The sequence below is a fragment of the Canis lupus genome, chromosome 10 (assembly GCF_011100685.1).
Source record: "Canis lupus familiaris isolate Mischka breed German Shepherd chromosome 10, alternate assembly UU_Cfam_GSD_1.0, whole genome shotgun sequence".
Taxonomy (NCBI): domain Eukaryota; kingdom Metazoa; phylum Chordata; class Mammalia; order Carnivora; family Canidae; genus Canis; species Canis lupus.
The window spans coordinates 17,986,062-18,002,047 of NC_049231.1; the positions used below are offsets into that span (position 1 = coordinate 17,986,062).

The 15,986-nt window shown below is 44.3% G+C and overlaps 1 protein-coding gene across 8 annotated transcripts in view; it reads right to left on the reverse strand.

Annotated features, from left to right (window-relative positions):
• MOV10L1 (Mov10 like RISC complex RNA helicase 1) overlaps positions 1-15,986 on the reverse strand; it is a 72,596-nt gene that overhangs the window by 12,828 nt on the left and 43,782 nt on the right. For 7 of the 8 annotated variants that reach the window (XM_038550157.1, XM_038550155.1, XM_038550156.1 and 4 more), the window contains 7 exons: positions 14,295-14,353; positions 13,762-13,859; positions 4,210-4,318; positions 3,575-3,753; positions 2,617-2,763; positions 1,457-1,578; positions 254-353 (listed from right to left, as the gene is read on the reverse strand). In XM_038550157.1, the coding sequence (XP_038406085.1) occupies positions 254-353; positions 1,457-1,578; positions 2,617-2,763; positions 3,575-3,753; positions 4,210-4,318; positions 13,762-13,859; positions 14,295-14,353 (814 nt within the window). The remainder of the gene's footprint in view (positions 1-253; positions 354-1,456; positions 1,579-2,616; positions 2,764-3,574; positions 3,754-4,209; positions 4,319-13,761; positions 13,860-14,294; positions 14,354-15,986) is intronic. The other variant, XM_038550159.1, reaches the window with a different exon arrangement.

Below are 15,986 nucleotides of genomic sequence, written 5' to 3' on the forward strand. Positions count from 1 at the left end.
TCCTTGCCTGGGGGCACAGCTCTTGGTGTCTGTTTCAGACTGTGAATCAAAGGCAGAGCCGCCCTTTCTTCCCTGTCCACAAGGAATGAAGTATGTGACTAAGCACAAAGCCCCAGCTTCACGAGCCTCAGGGTCCTTCGCACCTCACTTGAGCCTGTCACCCTGCAGTTGTCCTGTGCAGACTGAGGTCGGGTGTGCAGAGCACCCACCAGTGTAGAAGTGGGATGAGAACCACAGAGCAAACGGGCCTTACCTGGCTGTTGGCATCGGAAACCAGCCCCAGCGGAATAAGGCATTCTGGTTCGCTCGCCTGTCCTGCTTCGTCCACAAATACGTGTGTAAAATGTCCGACTCTGGAGCCAAAGATGTTCTCAATGGTCATTTCTGTCAAAGTGCGTTAGCAAGCGACCGCCAACACACACCGCATGGGCACCACAGGCTGGCCCAGAAGGTGGGTGTCACCTGGTCTGGATTAACAGGCCACGGGAGACTTGAATCAAGTCCCACCAGCACCTGGGACTCTATGCGATGCATGTGCTTGTTCATGGGATGAGGGGTGGGAAAGAGCAAACTAGAGAGACCGCGGGCAAGGCCGCAGCACTGTTCACATCAGAGCAGGGGCTCCTCACACCTGTTTGAGGCTCAGGAGCCGGGATGCCTAACACAGCTCCACTGCCCACAAACCATGTGACCCTGGGTAGGTCACACTGTCTCTCTGTGCCTCTTCTCTGACATGACGTGAGAACAGGTCAGCTGGTCTAGCTGAGCGGTGCCCCCACAGGGTGGCTGCTGGCCTCCCCAATGCGCCCTCACAAGCATGTTCTGAGTTACGATGATACCCCGACCCAGACCAACGGGGGCCCCAGGCAGCCTCTGCCCCACTGGACGCCTGGAGAAAAGATCTGCAGCAGGGACACCATGGCGAAAGCCACAGAGCTGCTGTTGACAGGACAAACTTCGGGTAGAGCCCAACAGCGACGCCACCAGAGTCCACTGGCTACAGTGAAGCAGCTCTGGCCCTACCTCTCTCCATCCACAGGGAGTCGGCTTACAAGCCCACAATGACACATAGGTCCCTCCCTATGAAAGATGAGCAAGTTGCATGCTCCTGTTTTTCTACCTACTCTCCTAATTCCTGCTGAAGAAACTCAACGTTGATGTATCTTTCTTAGATTATAAGCACTTACGGTTTCAATCTTTTTATAAATCAGTTATTTAAAGTGATGCTGATCAGTCCCCACTATTACCTGATTATACCTCCTCAGCTTGTACAGCCCAGCAGCTTCCCACCTGCTGCTGCTGGCTCCTTCCTCATCCCTGCCACCTCGGGGAGCCCCGGGTCCCTCTCACCTTTGGGGTCTCCCTGCCCCCCAGCCCATGTTCTCGTACCCTGCCCACACACTAGCCCCGTGCAAGCTCCACAAGGACAGGGACCTGAACCATGCCCAGGACCTACCTCACTCCTATTTGGTAAAAGAGCCCCGCGCTGCTGCACGTGGTAATGATTATCCTGAAGCGTGAGGCCTTCCAGATATCTTCTCCATCTTTGCAGTATGGTTTGATGGCATCAGTGACTGTCTGCAGGAAGGAGGTGGGGCCAGCTTACTTTTTAAAGTATGAAGTATTTCTTTAAATTGGACACAGTCACAAAGCTGAACAAATCCTTAAAGATAATATCCTGTTCCCACTTCTTAATTATGACTAAGTAATGACTTGAGATTCTTTTATTTTTTTTTAAAGATTTACTTATTCATGAGAGATACAGAGAGAGGCAGAGACACAGACAGAGGGAAAAGCAGGATCCCCACAGGGAGCCCAATGTGGGACTCGATCCTGGATCCTAGAATTTATGACCTGAGCTGAAGGCAGGTACCCAACTGCTGAGCCACCCAGGTGTCCCTTCTTCTTTTTAAAATATTTTATTTATTTATTCATGAGAAATACACAGAGAGGCAGAGACCTAGGCAGAGGGAGAGGCAGGGAGCCCGGTGCGGGACTTGATCCCAGGACCTTGGGGTCACAACCTGAGCTGAAGGCAGATGCTCGACCACTGAGCCACCCAGTCGTCCCAACTTGAGATTCTTCAACCGAAATATTTTATACCTTCCTGTCACCTCAGCCCACATTCTACAGACTCTACAGCCATGAACATAACACAAAATCCTGCAGATCTTTTCCCAAAACAACTGCATACATTTCCTAGATTGTTTCTTTTGTTAAGCCAACCAAGAACTTCTAATTTTCCTAAAGGGGTATTTATAGAGAAATCAATAAAACAAGACCCAAAAGAAACAATACATTTGAGTATCAAATAGAAGCGGAGCAGCAGCGTTTACTAAAGCTGAGACCGCCAGGGGTGCCAGGTGGCTCAGTCAGTTAACTGTCCGACTCTTGCTTTCTTCAACTCAGGTGGTGATCTTGTGGTCGTGAGATCAAACCCCGTCAGGCTCCATGCTGGGCATGGAGTCTGCTTGAGGTTCTCCCTCCCCCTCTGCCCTGTTCCCCCTCTAAAGAAAAAGCTGAGAATGCCCATCTCACAGAGAAGGAAGAGAATGTACTTCAAGTTAGGCATGTGTGGGCAGGACTTCCCTCTGCCAGCTGGCTGGGACAACTCACCTCCTCAAACCTGCAGGTGGCGTTCACACGGACCATGGTGCCAGGCCGCAGCACCTGGCTTTCATGCAGCCGCAGACACACGAGGTCGGCCGCGCTGTTGGAGGGTGCACACACCAATATCCGGCTGTCCAGCAAAGCATAGTATACCTTCAACCAGGGCACATGAGAAACAGAGGTGATAAATGTCAACCTGTCCAGGGCAGACACATGTGGTGAGTCTGACACCAACATGCTTTGCTCACTATGCGGGGGTGGCCATGTGGGCTCCCATCGGTTCCTTACATGCCTGAGACATGGCCACTGACACATGTGCACGTGCCAACAAGACAGGAGAGTCGGTGAGAGAGTTCTCTGTTCTCCAAGATCTTAACCTGTCCTCCCAAGACAGAGATGGTGTCGGCACTCTGATTCCTGAGTGTGGCTCGTGGTATGGTACCCGCTGGGTGCTCAGCACACGTTTGCTAATTTGAATCCTGAATCTTACTCACACACACATTCTGTACCAACTCCATGTTAAATGTGGAGGCACCAGAAACTTCTACAGAATGGTGGCTTAACTACTGTAAAGGGAACTTCTTTTCTACAACAAAGTTCATGACTGAATGGTAGAACATTTTTTAAAATTCTTTTTAAGGTTTTATTTTTAATTAATCTCTATACCCAACGTGGGGCTTGAACCTACAACCCTGAGATCAAGAGTTGTGTGCTCCACCGACTGCATCAGCCAGGCACTCCAGAATTGTCAACCATCCTAAGAATAGAGGGTCCTTTCTAAAATTATGAAATAAGCTTTGAAAATCCTACCTAGTCCCAAAAACGTAGTACAAACTTGGCTAACGTGAAATAACTGAGATGAAGCTCACTCCTACTTTGATTCTGCACGAGCTGCTACTTCCTGAGAACATAAAAGTGGCATGTGGCCTAGGCCACCAGTAGCTGTGCCGCCACCTATGCTTACCTGTAAGACAGCCTCTATTATCGTCACTGTCTTCCCGGTTCCAGGAGGTCCAAAAAGAATATACGGGAGAGGGCGGCAGTCTCCACTCAGGATTCTTCTAACTGCTAACTTCTGGTTTTCATTGAGCACAGGATTGAAAAATCCCTTCTCTCTCGCCTTAGGGGTTTGAACGTCATTTACTGTATTCAAAGTGGGAACCCGTGTTAGGCAGAGGTCAAACAACTTGGCACAGCAGGAGCACAGGGCAGCAGAGCCTCCGAGAGGCGACATGGCCTATCGGGAGCCTGCTGCCGAGGTGTGCTGTCCAATAATCTGAACTTCACTGGGCAGAGTCCAGAAAGTTAACTTTCTGAGAACCTAATTGCCAGCCATACAGTTCATTCTTCCACTTTCCGTGCGCACATCACCTAACCAAGACGTCAGGAACGTGGTCTGGAAAAGGCCAGCTGCAGTAGCCTAGCCTCGCATTTAGAGTACCTAACCTCACATTCCACCCCCCCCCCCCCCCCGCCCGCCCCATGCCCTCTGGGGCTGCAGTCAGCCCTCAGGCCACACACACTTCCGGGCCTGTCTCACTTGGGCAGAGGGAGCTGCTCTGGGGGCCTATCTTCCAGGCAGCCCCTCACCATACGCACCCAGATTCCTGGACTTTTCAGCAAGGGCCACCAACCCCGGGGTGTCCTGGGCCCCAGCCTGCCTCTCCTTTGCTGCATGCTTAATCTGGTCCTTCATGGCTTTCCTATTCTAGAAAGAATCATGCAGAAAAATGGCCTTAAAAAAAAAAAAAAGCTCTGTATTTACACAGGTGTAAAGACGGAACATAAACAGCTGTCAACGTTCTATGTGTTTTAACAGTTCTTCACATGGATCAGAGATTGTATGTTTCAAAACACAGTAATAAAAAAAATACAGAATATATGACAAAAAAGTTGCAAAAAGGTTTCTTTTTTGAATTCCCTTACAAATAAAAGCAAGAACAAACTAAACTCTGTATGGTGACGCCAGACAAAGGGTGATATTTATTTGACGAAGGGGTCTTCTCTATCTGCATCCTTCCCCGCCATGCTCATCTGCGAGGGAAAACTCAATAATACTGGAGTTAAATCCTGGCCCCTGGTTCCCCTGGGGCCCCTCAGGCGAAACCCTTTCCTCTGCAGCCTGAGTAAGGCCGGCAGGGATGGCTCAGGGCAGAGCTTGTTCCGAGGGGACTGAACATGGCTCCCAAGTGCCCAGGTGCTGCTAAGGCCTGGCAGGGCTTCTCTGTCCACTGTGTTCCACATTCTGTGTAAGAACTGATTCAGTGTGTTTAAACAAACTGAATCTGTCCTGGACCAAGGGGATTGGCTTTCAAATCTCCCGTTACAAACGACACTGTAATAAGCACCTCTGCACATTTACCTTTGTGCAGTCACATGATTATTTTCTTTCTTTTTAAGATCTAGTGGGCTTTACTCAATTCGTGAGTCAGGCAGCATCGCACCTAACGTGATTATTCTCACAGGGCAAATTCTAGAAGTAAAATTGTTACTAAAAGTTTCACATTAAAAATGATATGCAGGGGATCCCTGGGTGGCGCAGCGGTTTGGCGCCTGCCTTTGGCCCAGGGCGCGATCCTGGGGACCCGGGATCGAGTCCTACATCGGGCTCCTGGTGCATGGAGCCTGCTTCTCCCTCTGCCTGTGTCTCTGCCTCTTTCTCTCTCTGTGACTATCATAAATAAATAAAAATTAAAAAAAATTTTAAAAACGATATGCATATTGCCAAATTTTAGTCTAGAAGGTGACAGCAATGTACCTTCCCATTACTTTGAATTTTCAGAGTGTCACTGACACACAGTAAAATGTGCACATTTAACATGCCCAACTGGACAAGTTGTGACACACATACATGGGACAGCATCAACTAGAGAGCTAAACACATCTACAGAGTCCACAAGATGCCCTCTGTCAACAGCGGTTACTTTTTCTAGAATGTTCTGTACAGGGAAGCCTAGATAATGTACTTCTTGTCTGACATCTTTCTACAGGGTAGTTAAGTGTTATGAGATCCACCTACGTCATCCCAGGCATCAACAGTTCACACCTGTCACTGCCAGGGACTATTGCACAAGAATATACTGCAGTTCCTTTATCGGTTCACATGTGGATGGATACTGGGCCATGACTCAGGGTGTTGGAGTGAACATCTGTGCAGGGGCCCTCGTATGGACATGTGTTTTCAGGTCTCTGGGGCCACCACTAGGAGTGAAGCAGCTGGACTGTACTGCCAGTGTGGATCTAGCTTCTTAAAGAACTCATTTAAAAAAAAAAAGATTTTATTTATTCATGGGAGACAGAGAGGCAGAGACATAGACAGGGAGAAGCAGGCTCCATGCAGGGAGCCTGACGTGGGACTCAATCCCAGGTCTCCAGGATCACGACCTGGGCTGAAGGCGGCACTAAACCACTGAGCCACCAGGGCTGCCCTTAAGGAACTCATTTCAAAAGCAGCTGTGCCATTCTGTGTCCCCAGTAGCTCGTATGACGCTCCTGTTGTCACACATGTTCGCCATGGTAAGTCTGTAATTCTGTGGCCCTGTTAATTTAATTTGGGTTACTCTGTGTGTAGTGGCAGCTCACTATGGTTTTGTTTCCCTAATGACTAATGCTGAACACATTTTCATGGATTAACTCACTGCACAGTTCCTGATGATGGTCTGTCTTATGATGCTATGAAAGCGGTACACACTTTGCAGAAACTATTCAGAATTTTGAATTTGGATCTTTTCCCTGGGGCAGCGATATGTACTACGATCCTCTGGTGATGCTGGGCAGCGGCCACAGTTCCCAGTCAGCCCGCGATCCATCACGAGGTCGACAGCCGATGCCGACAGCCACTCTTGTTTCTCACTTTGAATACAGCATGCAGTAATTACGTGAGGTATTCAGCACTCGATTATAAATAGGCTTTTCATAAGCTGATTTTGCCCCACTGTTTTGCACATTGTTGAGGTTAGCTGGGCTAAGCTGTGATGTCTCATAGGTGTATTAAATCCATTTTCAACTAAGTATTTTCACCTTATGCTAGATTTCACAAGATGTGACCCCACCCTAAGCCAAGGGAGATCTCCATAATCTTTGGTAAAGTGTTCATGTCTTTCATTCAGTTTTAAGACTCTCCTGCTCTAGTGATGAGCTAGATTTTCATGGTCCTAACCATGTCTTTTGAACAGTAAAACATTTGAGTCCAAACTCGTCAATTTTTTATGAATCACATTCTTGGCATCCTATCTAAAAACTCTTTGCCTAACCTGAAGATATTAATATTTTCTCTTGGGATGCCTGGGTGGCTCAGCTGGTTAAGTGTCCAGCTTTTGGTTTCAGCTCAGGTCATAATCTCAGGGTCGTGAGATTGAGCCCCGCATGGGCTCTGCACTGGGTGTGGAGCTTGCTCAAGGTTCTCTCTACTCCTGCCCCCTGCCTGCCCTCTCTCTCAAAAATAAAAAGATTTAAAAAAAAATTTTTTTTTAAATTTATTTATGATAGTCAGAGAGAGAGAGAGAGAGAGAGGCAGAGACATAGGCAGAGGGAGAAGCAGGCTCCATGTACCGGGAGCCCGATGTGGGATTCGATCCCGGGTCTCCAGGATCGCGCCCTAGGCCAAAGGCAGGCGCCAAACCGCTGTGCCACCCAGGGATCCCCTAAAAAGATTTTTTTTTTTTTAAAGATTTTATTTATTTATTCATGATAGTCACAAAGAGAGAGGCAGAGACACAGGCAGAGGGAGAAGCAGGCTCCATGCTGGGAGCCCGATGTGGGATTCGATCCCGGGTCTCCAGGATCGCGCCCCAGGCCAAAGGCAGGCGCCAAACCACTGCGCCACCCAGGGATCCCCCTAAAAAGATTTTTTTTATGTTGTTTTCTAGAAATTTTAGTTTCAGGTTTTTTTTTTTTTTTTTTTTTAAATGATAGTCACAGAGAGAGAGAGGCAGAGACATAAGCAGCTCCATGCACTGGAAGCCCGACGTGGGATTCGATCCCGGGTCTCCAGGATCGTGCCCTGGGCCAAAGGCAGGCGCTAAACCACTGCGCCACCCAGGGATCCCCAGTTTCAGGCTTTATATTTAGGGTTATGATCCATTTTGAAGGGATCCAGGTGCACACCCTTGCATACAGACACCCCATTGTCCTAATGCCTCTCGCTAAGACCATCCTTTCCCCACCCTGATTAACTGATTAACCTTTGTAGAAAGTCAGCTGTCCAAATTCCTATGGGCCTACTCTAGGCTTCTGTTCTGTTCCACTGACTCATGTTTATCTCTATGACAGTACCACACACAGGACCACACCGTCTTATTATAACTTTGTGAAATGTTTCAAGATCAAGGAGTGTGAGTTCTTGAGTTTGTTCTTTTTCAAAGTTGTTTTGAGAATTATAGGCTTTTTGCATTTTCATATAAATTTAGGAATTGGCTTGTCAATTTCTGGAAAAAAAAAAAAAAAAAAAAAGTCTGCTAAGATTTTGACCTGACCAGCACTGGGTTTGTAGGTTGATTTGGGTCCTCTGACATGGAACAGTTTCTCTTATCAGAGCCATGAGGTCTCTAGTGTATTTTTGTACACCTTTTGTCAGATTTGTCCCTAACGTTCAGAACTTTTTATTTATTAATGAAACACAGAGGCAGAGACACATGCAGAGGGAGAAGCAAGCTCCCCACGGGGAGTCTGATGTGGGACTCGATCCCAGGACCCTGGGTTCATGACCTGAGCCAAAAGCAGATGGCTCAACCACTGAGCCACCCACATGCCCCTGTTCAGAACATTTGGTTGCTATCTACATTTGGTGGCACTGTAAATTAAATTCTGGGTGTTTATGCTAGTATACAATTTATTTCTGTATACTCACCTTATATCCTGTAAATTTGCTAATCTTAGTTTCAATGGCTTCTTTTTTGAGTTGGATTTTATACACAAATGGATGCCTTTTATTTTTCTTGCAGAGTTGCTGGTCCACAGCCTCCTGCAGCATTGAACATAAGTAGCAGGACTGGATGTGCCCTGATCTTCATGAGAAAAGTGCATTTTGTCACTCACTGTGTAGGTTTTTTGTAGGTGAAGGACGTTCTCTTCCATTTCTAGTTTGCTAAGCTTTTCGGTGAAGAATGGATGTTGGATTTTGTTAGGTGCTTAGTTTCTATTTAACATGTTCTTATTTTTCTAGTTTTCTTTTTTTTTATTTTTTTCTAGTTTTCTAAGGAAGAAGCTGAGGTCACTGAATTGAAACCTTTATTCTTCTTTTCTTTAGGCATTCAGGGCTATGAAAAGGGTGTTTCTAGCAGCAGCTTACTGTTCCTGGTATGCTGCAGTGTCACTTTCACTTTGCAAGAAACATTCTAATTTTTCTATTGATTTCTTCTGTGATCTGTAGGTTACATATAAGAGTGTTTTCCACTTCTCAATATTTGGGGATTTCCTAGAGATCTTCCTGCAATTGATTTCTAACTTGATTCCATGTGGCTAGAGAACGTATTTTGTATGACTTTAATCCTTTTAAATTTGAGACCTGTTTTCTGGCCCCAAATAAGGTTACAGTGGTGAAAATTGTGTCCACTTCTACACAAAGTGCATGTATCCAGCTCTTCTTGAGTGGTGTGTTCTACAGACACCCCTGACTGCTCAGGTCATCTGCACCTGTGCCCATCATCCTTCCTGCAATTAACTGGGGGAGGAGTGCTGACATTGCTGACAGGCAAAGGGAATTTGTCTGGTCTCATTGCTGATAGGCACAGGGAATTTGGTCTCTCTGCAGTTTTATCAGTTTGTTTCACGTGTTCTGAGGCTGTTATTAGGTGATTGTGTGTGTCTAGGATGGTTATACATTCCTAATGATTATTTTCTGTTACTATGACATCACCTTTATCCTGATTACCAGTACTCTGAAACCTCTGACACTGATACAGCCACTCCATCTTTCTTTTTTTTTTCCATCTTTATTTTGATATCTTTTTCTATCTTTCACTTTCAACTTGTCTTTATATTTAAAACATATTTCCTATAGGCAGCATATAGTTAGGTCTTTCCTTTTTATGCAGTCTGACAATCTCTACCTCCTCTTAACTGCTTTGTTGAGCCCACATACATGTGATGTGGTTACTGATAGATTTAATTTCCTCATCTTGCTACTTGTTTTGTGTCTCAAGTGTTCTAGGTGCACAATTACAGCCAGAGATGTCAACAACCCACCCCATGTAAATCACTATACAAGTGGGTAATAAATAAGTCAGGTTATGTTATGGTTGTCTATGTGTCCTTTTCTGCTTACTTTTGAACTAATTATTTTTGTGATTTCTTTTTATCTCCTTTTTGGTCTCTTTATATTGTTATTTTAGTAGCTGCTGTAGGGCTTAGAGTATATATTAATTGATCACAGTTTCCTTCAAGTGAATTATACCAGTATAAGAAATAATATTCTTCTCCCATTCCCTGTACTATTATATTTTATATGTTACAAACTATAATACATTGTTACCATTTTAGCTTGAAAGTCAATTATCTTTTAAAAAATTATTATGAAGTTTTATCACAGTAATAACATTTCACTTCAGATATCTTAGCATTCTACTCTTTTGATTCCAGGAGTCTATTTTAGAGATCTCATATGAAAGGAATCACGCAGTATGAGTCCTTCTGTGACTAGTTTATTTCTCTGAGTATAATGTCCTCCAGGTCCACCCATGTCACATTTTACAGGATTTCCTTCTTTTTAAAAAGTCAATTAATTATCTTTTAAGAATTTTTTAAAAAGATCTATTTATTTATTTATGATAGAAAGAGAGAGAGAGGCAGAGACACAGACAGAGGGAGAAGCAGGCTCCATGCTGGGAGCCCGACATGGGACTCGATCCCGGGACTCCAAGATTGCGCCCCGGGCCAAAGGCAGGTGCCAAACCGCTGAGCCACCCACGGATCCCCTAAGAATTTTTTTTAAGAAAAAAGTGATTTAAATATATGTAGCTACTTATAATTTCTGGTCTTTTTCACTCCACTGTGTAGACCCTCATGTCCACCTGGCATCATTTCTGTGTGCTGCAAGGGTCCTCGGTCCAGCAGTGCAGGTCAGTGGGTAACAGACTCCCCCATCTCTCAGCCTGAGCAAGTCTGAGTACGTTTCTATTTCCTCTTAATTTCTAGTGTTTACTGGGCACAGAGTTCTGGGCTGATGGTTTCTCCTGCCAGCGCCTTGCTGTCTTCTGGTGCACACTGCTGTCAGAGTCTGCTGCTGTCCTCCTTCTTTTTTAAAATTAAAAAAATATATATTTGAGAGCGAGAGAGAAGCAGACTTGTTTTCTGTGTCTCCACTGAACAGAGTGCCCTATATGGGGCTCCATCCCAGGATCCTGGGATCATGACTGGAGCAGAAAGGAGACACGTCACCGGCTGAGCCACTGAGGCACCCTGCCATCCTTGTTTCTGCTCCTTGGCATGTAATGAGTCACTCTTTGCTTCTAAGGTTTGCTTTTTGTAAGCAACTTTCAGGAATTTGACTGTCAAGTACCTCAGTGCAGTCTCCTTCACATTTCTTGTATTTCAGGTCTGTTAGTAAGTCTCCTGAATATTTAGGGTTTATGTTTTTTATCAATTTAGGAAGGCTTCCACAATTTTTTCTTAGTATTTCTTACACTTCTCTCTGGGACTCCAATTGCATGGATGTGAGGCTGCTGCTAGAAGGTGTCCTACAGATCACTGATGCTTTTCTACTTTTAATACACTTTATATTTTAGAGCTATTTTAAAAACTTATTTTGCTTCATTCTGTAAAGTTTCTGTAACTGTTCAAGTTCACTAATTTTTTTTGACTGTATTGTCTAGTCTTTTAATTCTTTTTTTTTTTCTTAATGTTTGTTTATTCATGGGAGACACAGAGAGGCAGAGATAACAGGCAGAGGGAGAAGCAGGCTCCCTGTGGGGAGCCCGATGTGGGACTTGATCCTGGGACCTGGGATCACACCCTAAGCTGAAAGCAGACACTCAGCTGCTGAGTCACTCAGACCTTCCTATTTATATTTTTCATGGTAGACACTGAATTTTTTTTTAAAGATTTTATTTATTTATGAGAGAGAGAGAGAGAGAGAGAGAGAGACAGGCAGAGGGAGGAGCAGGCCCCATGCAGGGAGCCTGACATGGGGTGGGACTTGACCCCAGGATCACACCTTGGGGTGAAGGCAGGAGCTAAACCGCTGAGCCATCAGGGCTGCCCAATTTTTTTGTTTCTTTAAAAGAAATTTGTCTTTTGTTTGTACCTCTACTGAACATGCTTGTGCTCATGAGCATATGGAGTGTAGTTATAAAAACTATTTTAATGTCCTTTTCCGTTAATTGCCATTACTGTCTCTCTCTCTCTCTCTCACACACACACACACACACACACACATATATATATTATTTCAACTGATTGAAATTTCTTATAGGCTGTGTTTTCAGTTTGTTTCTGGATTAGATACTAGACATTGTGAATTTTACACCTTGAAAGGCATGTACTTTTGTATTTCTGCAATTATTCTAGAACCTTGTTGTGGCTGTGGCTGCACTACTTAGCCACTCTCTCAGCCTTTCAGATGGACAGGGTGGCAGGCAGCGCAGGGCCAAACTCTCCCCATTCCTCAGGTGACACCCTCTGAGGACTCTACTTGTTACCCTGTCAATTCTGTGGCTGTGGGAACAAACCATGCCCAGCACTGCGGGGACTCAGGATTCCTTCTATTCTCCAGGGCTTCTTCCCCAGACTTGAGTTGTTTCACCGCTGGCAATGCATTCAGGAGTCCTGGCCTGAAAATTCAAAGGGGCCTGTGCTGACTCCAAGAGCTCTCTCTTTCCAATGGTCTCCTCCAGTCCTCTGTCCCATGAACAACATCTGTCTTGTACTTTGTACTGCCAGGAGTCTCATCCTCAATTCTGCAGAACATTGGCTTCCCCCTTCTGCTCCCTGGCCTGGGAACTTTGAAGATGGTGAGCTGGGGCAATCACAGGAGTCACCTCATGTGCTTTCTCTCTCTCAGGCATCACTGTTCTATGATAGCTGATGTGCAAATGTCTGAAAGTGTTGTGTCGTGTTTTGTCTGATCTTTAATTATTTAAGGCAGGAAGGTAAATTCAGTCTCTCTGTAATTCCATCTTGGTTGATATGTGGAATGCCCCTGAGTTTATTTGCTACCTAGCTAATCCATAATAAGAAGGTAATGTTCTGCATTTAAAAGTATTAAGATTCAGCTAATCAGGAATGTGATCCACACAAACAGCCACACTTCCTCCACCTCACATCTCCCATCAGGATCACAAGACCCTCCCCCTGAGAATCAAGCCATGAAGTGGACCAGTGAGGTGATGGAGAGAATCTGCAGGTAACAGTGTCTGTTCCAATGAAGATCTCTTTCGACCTTCAGATTAGGTAAGAAATCAAGATTATTTTAATGGAAACTATTTGCTGTTTCCTTCACAGAATTGTTTGTGACTGTGTAGGCATTCCAAAGCTATCATTTTTGCATTGTTTTGGAGAGGAGCTATAAAATGGTAAGAGTTTCTAAATATTAGATAGAACTAAAAATTTATATTTATTATACATTTAAAACATGCTGAAAAAAAGGAAATTCCAACAGCACAGAACTACAGATTAAAACCTCCACCACAGACATGGAGAATTCTGCTCATTACTGGAAATACAATGATAAATAAAACCACTTCTGTTTTACTCATAAAAATATATGGAACAGCCTAGGACAACAGCTGGCATGTAACAGGCACTATGTTACTCTGTATAGAACTGGATTGTATAAATAACAAATAAATATCTTTGTAATGCTCATAATGATTACAATTGTTAACAACTTGGTAGATGTATACTTTTCCAGACATTTTCTATGCAGCATATAACCATATAAATGTGGATATACACAAAACACATATAATTTTAAAATAAAATGATAAGCTCAAACAAATGGATCCTTGTCTTGGTTTTCCCCACTAACGATATGATAGCCATCTTAGTCCTATGTAAAGTTATATGTAAACTTTACACTACACATCTGTAGTATGGTATCTTAGTTTTATTTGAGCTGTTATCTCGGGTTACTTGTGAACTACACTCCTCTAACACACTAGGCAATTGAGAGCTAATATATTATCTACTTAAATATTTAAATAATCAAAGCAATACCTTGATGGTGGAGTGTCCATTGTTTTTGGTGTCTTGTGCAAGGTTCCAATTCCCCGTCACTTGGGGAGACTGTAAAATGATTTCTTCTGGAAATAACACTTTTAAAACAAGGGAAGAAGGTAGGTATTACTGAAAAGCTTAAAAAAGATGAATAGAGGCAGCCTAAGTAATTCACATTTATGCCTTCCTTTCTCTTCTGGCTTCTGTACATGGTTTCTCAGTTACTGCAGAATACCAGTACTGTGTATCGTTCGCAAAGAAGCCATCTGCCTATCTGGAGCTACATAAGTGAATTATATTAAGAGGGGAAAAGCACAGTGCAATGACTTCATTTTAAATAATTTAAGCATGCTATTTTTATGTAGTTGGAATAGTAAGAAAACACTGAAACTTGCCAATGGGAAGAAAACTTTGGACTGCATAGTTTTACTTGTAATATAGGACTGAAGAGTCTGTTTTTGCACAAAATTGTACATGAAACTTATAAAAACATTCTGGGAAGAAGTAACACTATCATTCCACAAAAATAATACCTTTAACACCTAAGTGGATGACGTGTTCAAGTGCAAAGTGACACCGTCTGCTTGTAGTCCTGCCAGAGAGAGAACAACATGGAATAATTCACCTCCAGTTTAGAAATATTAAGTTTAGCACTGGTCACTTGGTGACCTAATTACATAACTTGAGCCAACCTGCTAATGTAACCTTTATAAAATACGTACAAAGGAGCCATATTAAGAGTCAGCGATCCCCACATTCTCACAGGCCTCGCCGCGGAGTCTGGAGCACAGAGGGGTCACTTTACAGTGTGTGTCTATTCACAACATTAGGAATTTTACAGAAAAACTTTAAACAGAAACAACTCATGTATCAGGACGGCAGAGACTCTTTCCTTTCTGGGACTATTTCTCTTTTAAACATATAAAGAGTGCAAGTAGAAAAAAAAGGGGGGGGAGGAATATAGCCTTATAGCCTTAGAGGCATTAGGGAAATATTAATACTATTATGTCAACAGCAAAGCAATTTAGATTGTAAGATTTAAACTTTTGAAATTCACAACCATTAAAAGATACCGAGGCCTATTAATAATTTTAAGAGTTTAAGCAAAAATTGATTCAAACCAAGCAGCACCCCAGCCAGCAGATGCAAAGAGGCCATGAGGAGCTGTATGGAATAAAGGACTTTACAGCCAGAAGGGAGTGGGTACAAGGAAATTACCCTGGGGCAAAACAGGGGGCTGGTTATCGCAAGCTCCTTTTCATAAGGGGTGGGGAGGGGTCCGCCAGGCTGAGCCCCTCACCAGTCCTGACCAGGCAGTTCCTGAATGACTGGCTCAAGATTCCGTTTCGGGGGGAGTCAAAACTGTATTTCCCTCCTGGTGTGGTGACTTGGGGCTCAGCATAAGAAACTCTGCTGTAGGGAAGCCCCGGTGGTGCAGCGGTTTAGCGCCGCCTGCAGCCCAGGGCATGATCCTGGAGACCGGGGATCAAGTTCTACGTCAGGCTCTCTGTATGGTGCCTGCTTCTCCCTCTGCCTGTGTCTCTGCCTCTCTCTCTTTGTCTCTATGAATAAATAAAATAAAATCTTTAAAAAAAAAAAGAAACTGTTGTACACCTGCTGTTTTGTTTCTTCACACAATGAAAATAAAAAACATAAAACCTCATCTTCAATGAAGATGACCAAAGCTCCAAATAAGTGAAGATGGATATCTATTCAATAAAGAGTATCTGGCCTCAAATAAGCACAAGTACAAGAGCTGCTCCTTACCAACTCCAAATTTGGGCCACATACAGGTTTCTGGAAAATTCAGACTTGGGAGCCCAAAGACCAAATGATTGTTTCTCACCTGAATTACGAGGTGCAGAGCAGATGCTGCGAGGTCACCATGAGGACCCATTTGCACAGCCTGGAATTATGGGTGAGGGGGTGTATGAAGCTGGAAAAACTGAGTGCTGCACCCAACCCTCAGACACCTTCCCTAGGCTCCCAGGCACGAAGGGTACTGGCACCCCCACTGTTCCTTCAGCATCATCTTCAGCAATTAGCTGCCTGGGTTATAATCAACTCCATCCAAGAGGAGTCACAACCAGAACAGCACTTAAAGCAGACACTCAGAGAAGAAGAGACCGGGGAAGGACTAAATGCCTCATCCCTTTCCAGTGGGTGGCTTTCCAATCTCAGTGCTATCTCACCTCTTCCAGAGGGGAAGGAGAAAAGGTTTCAAA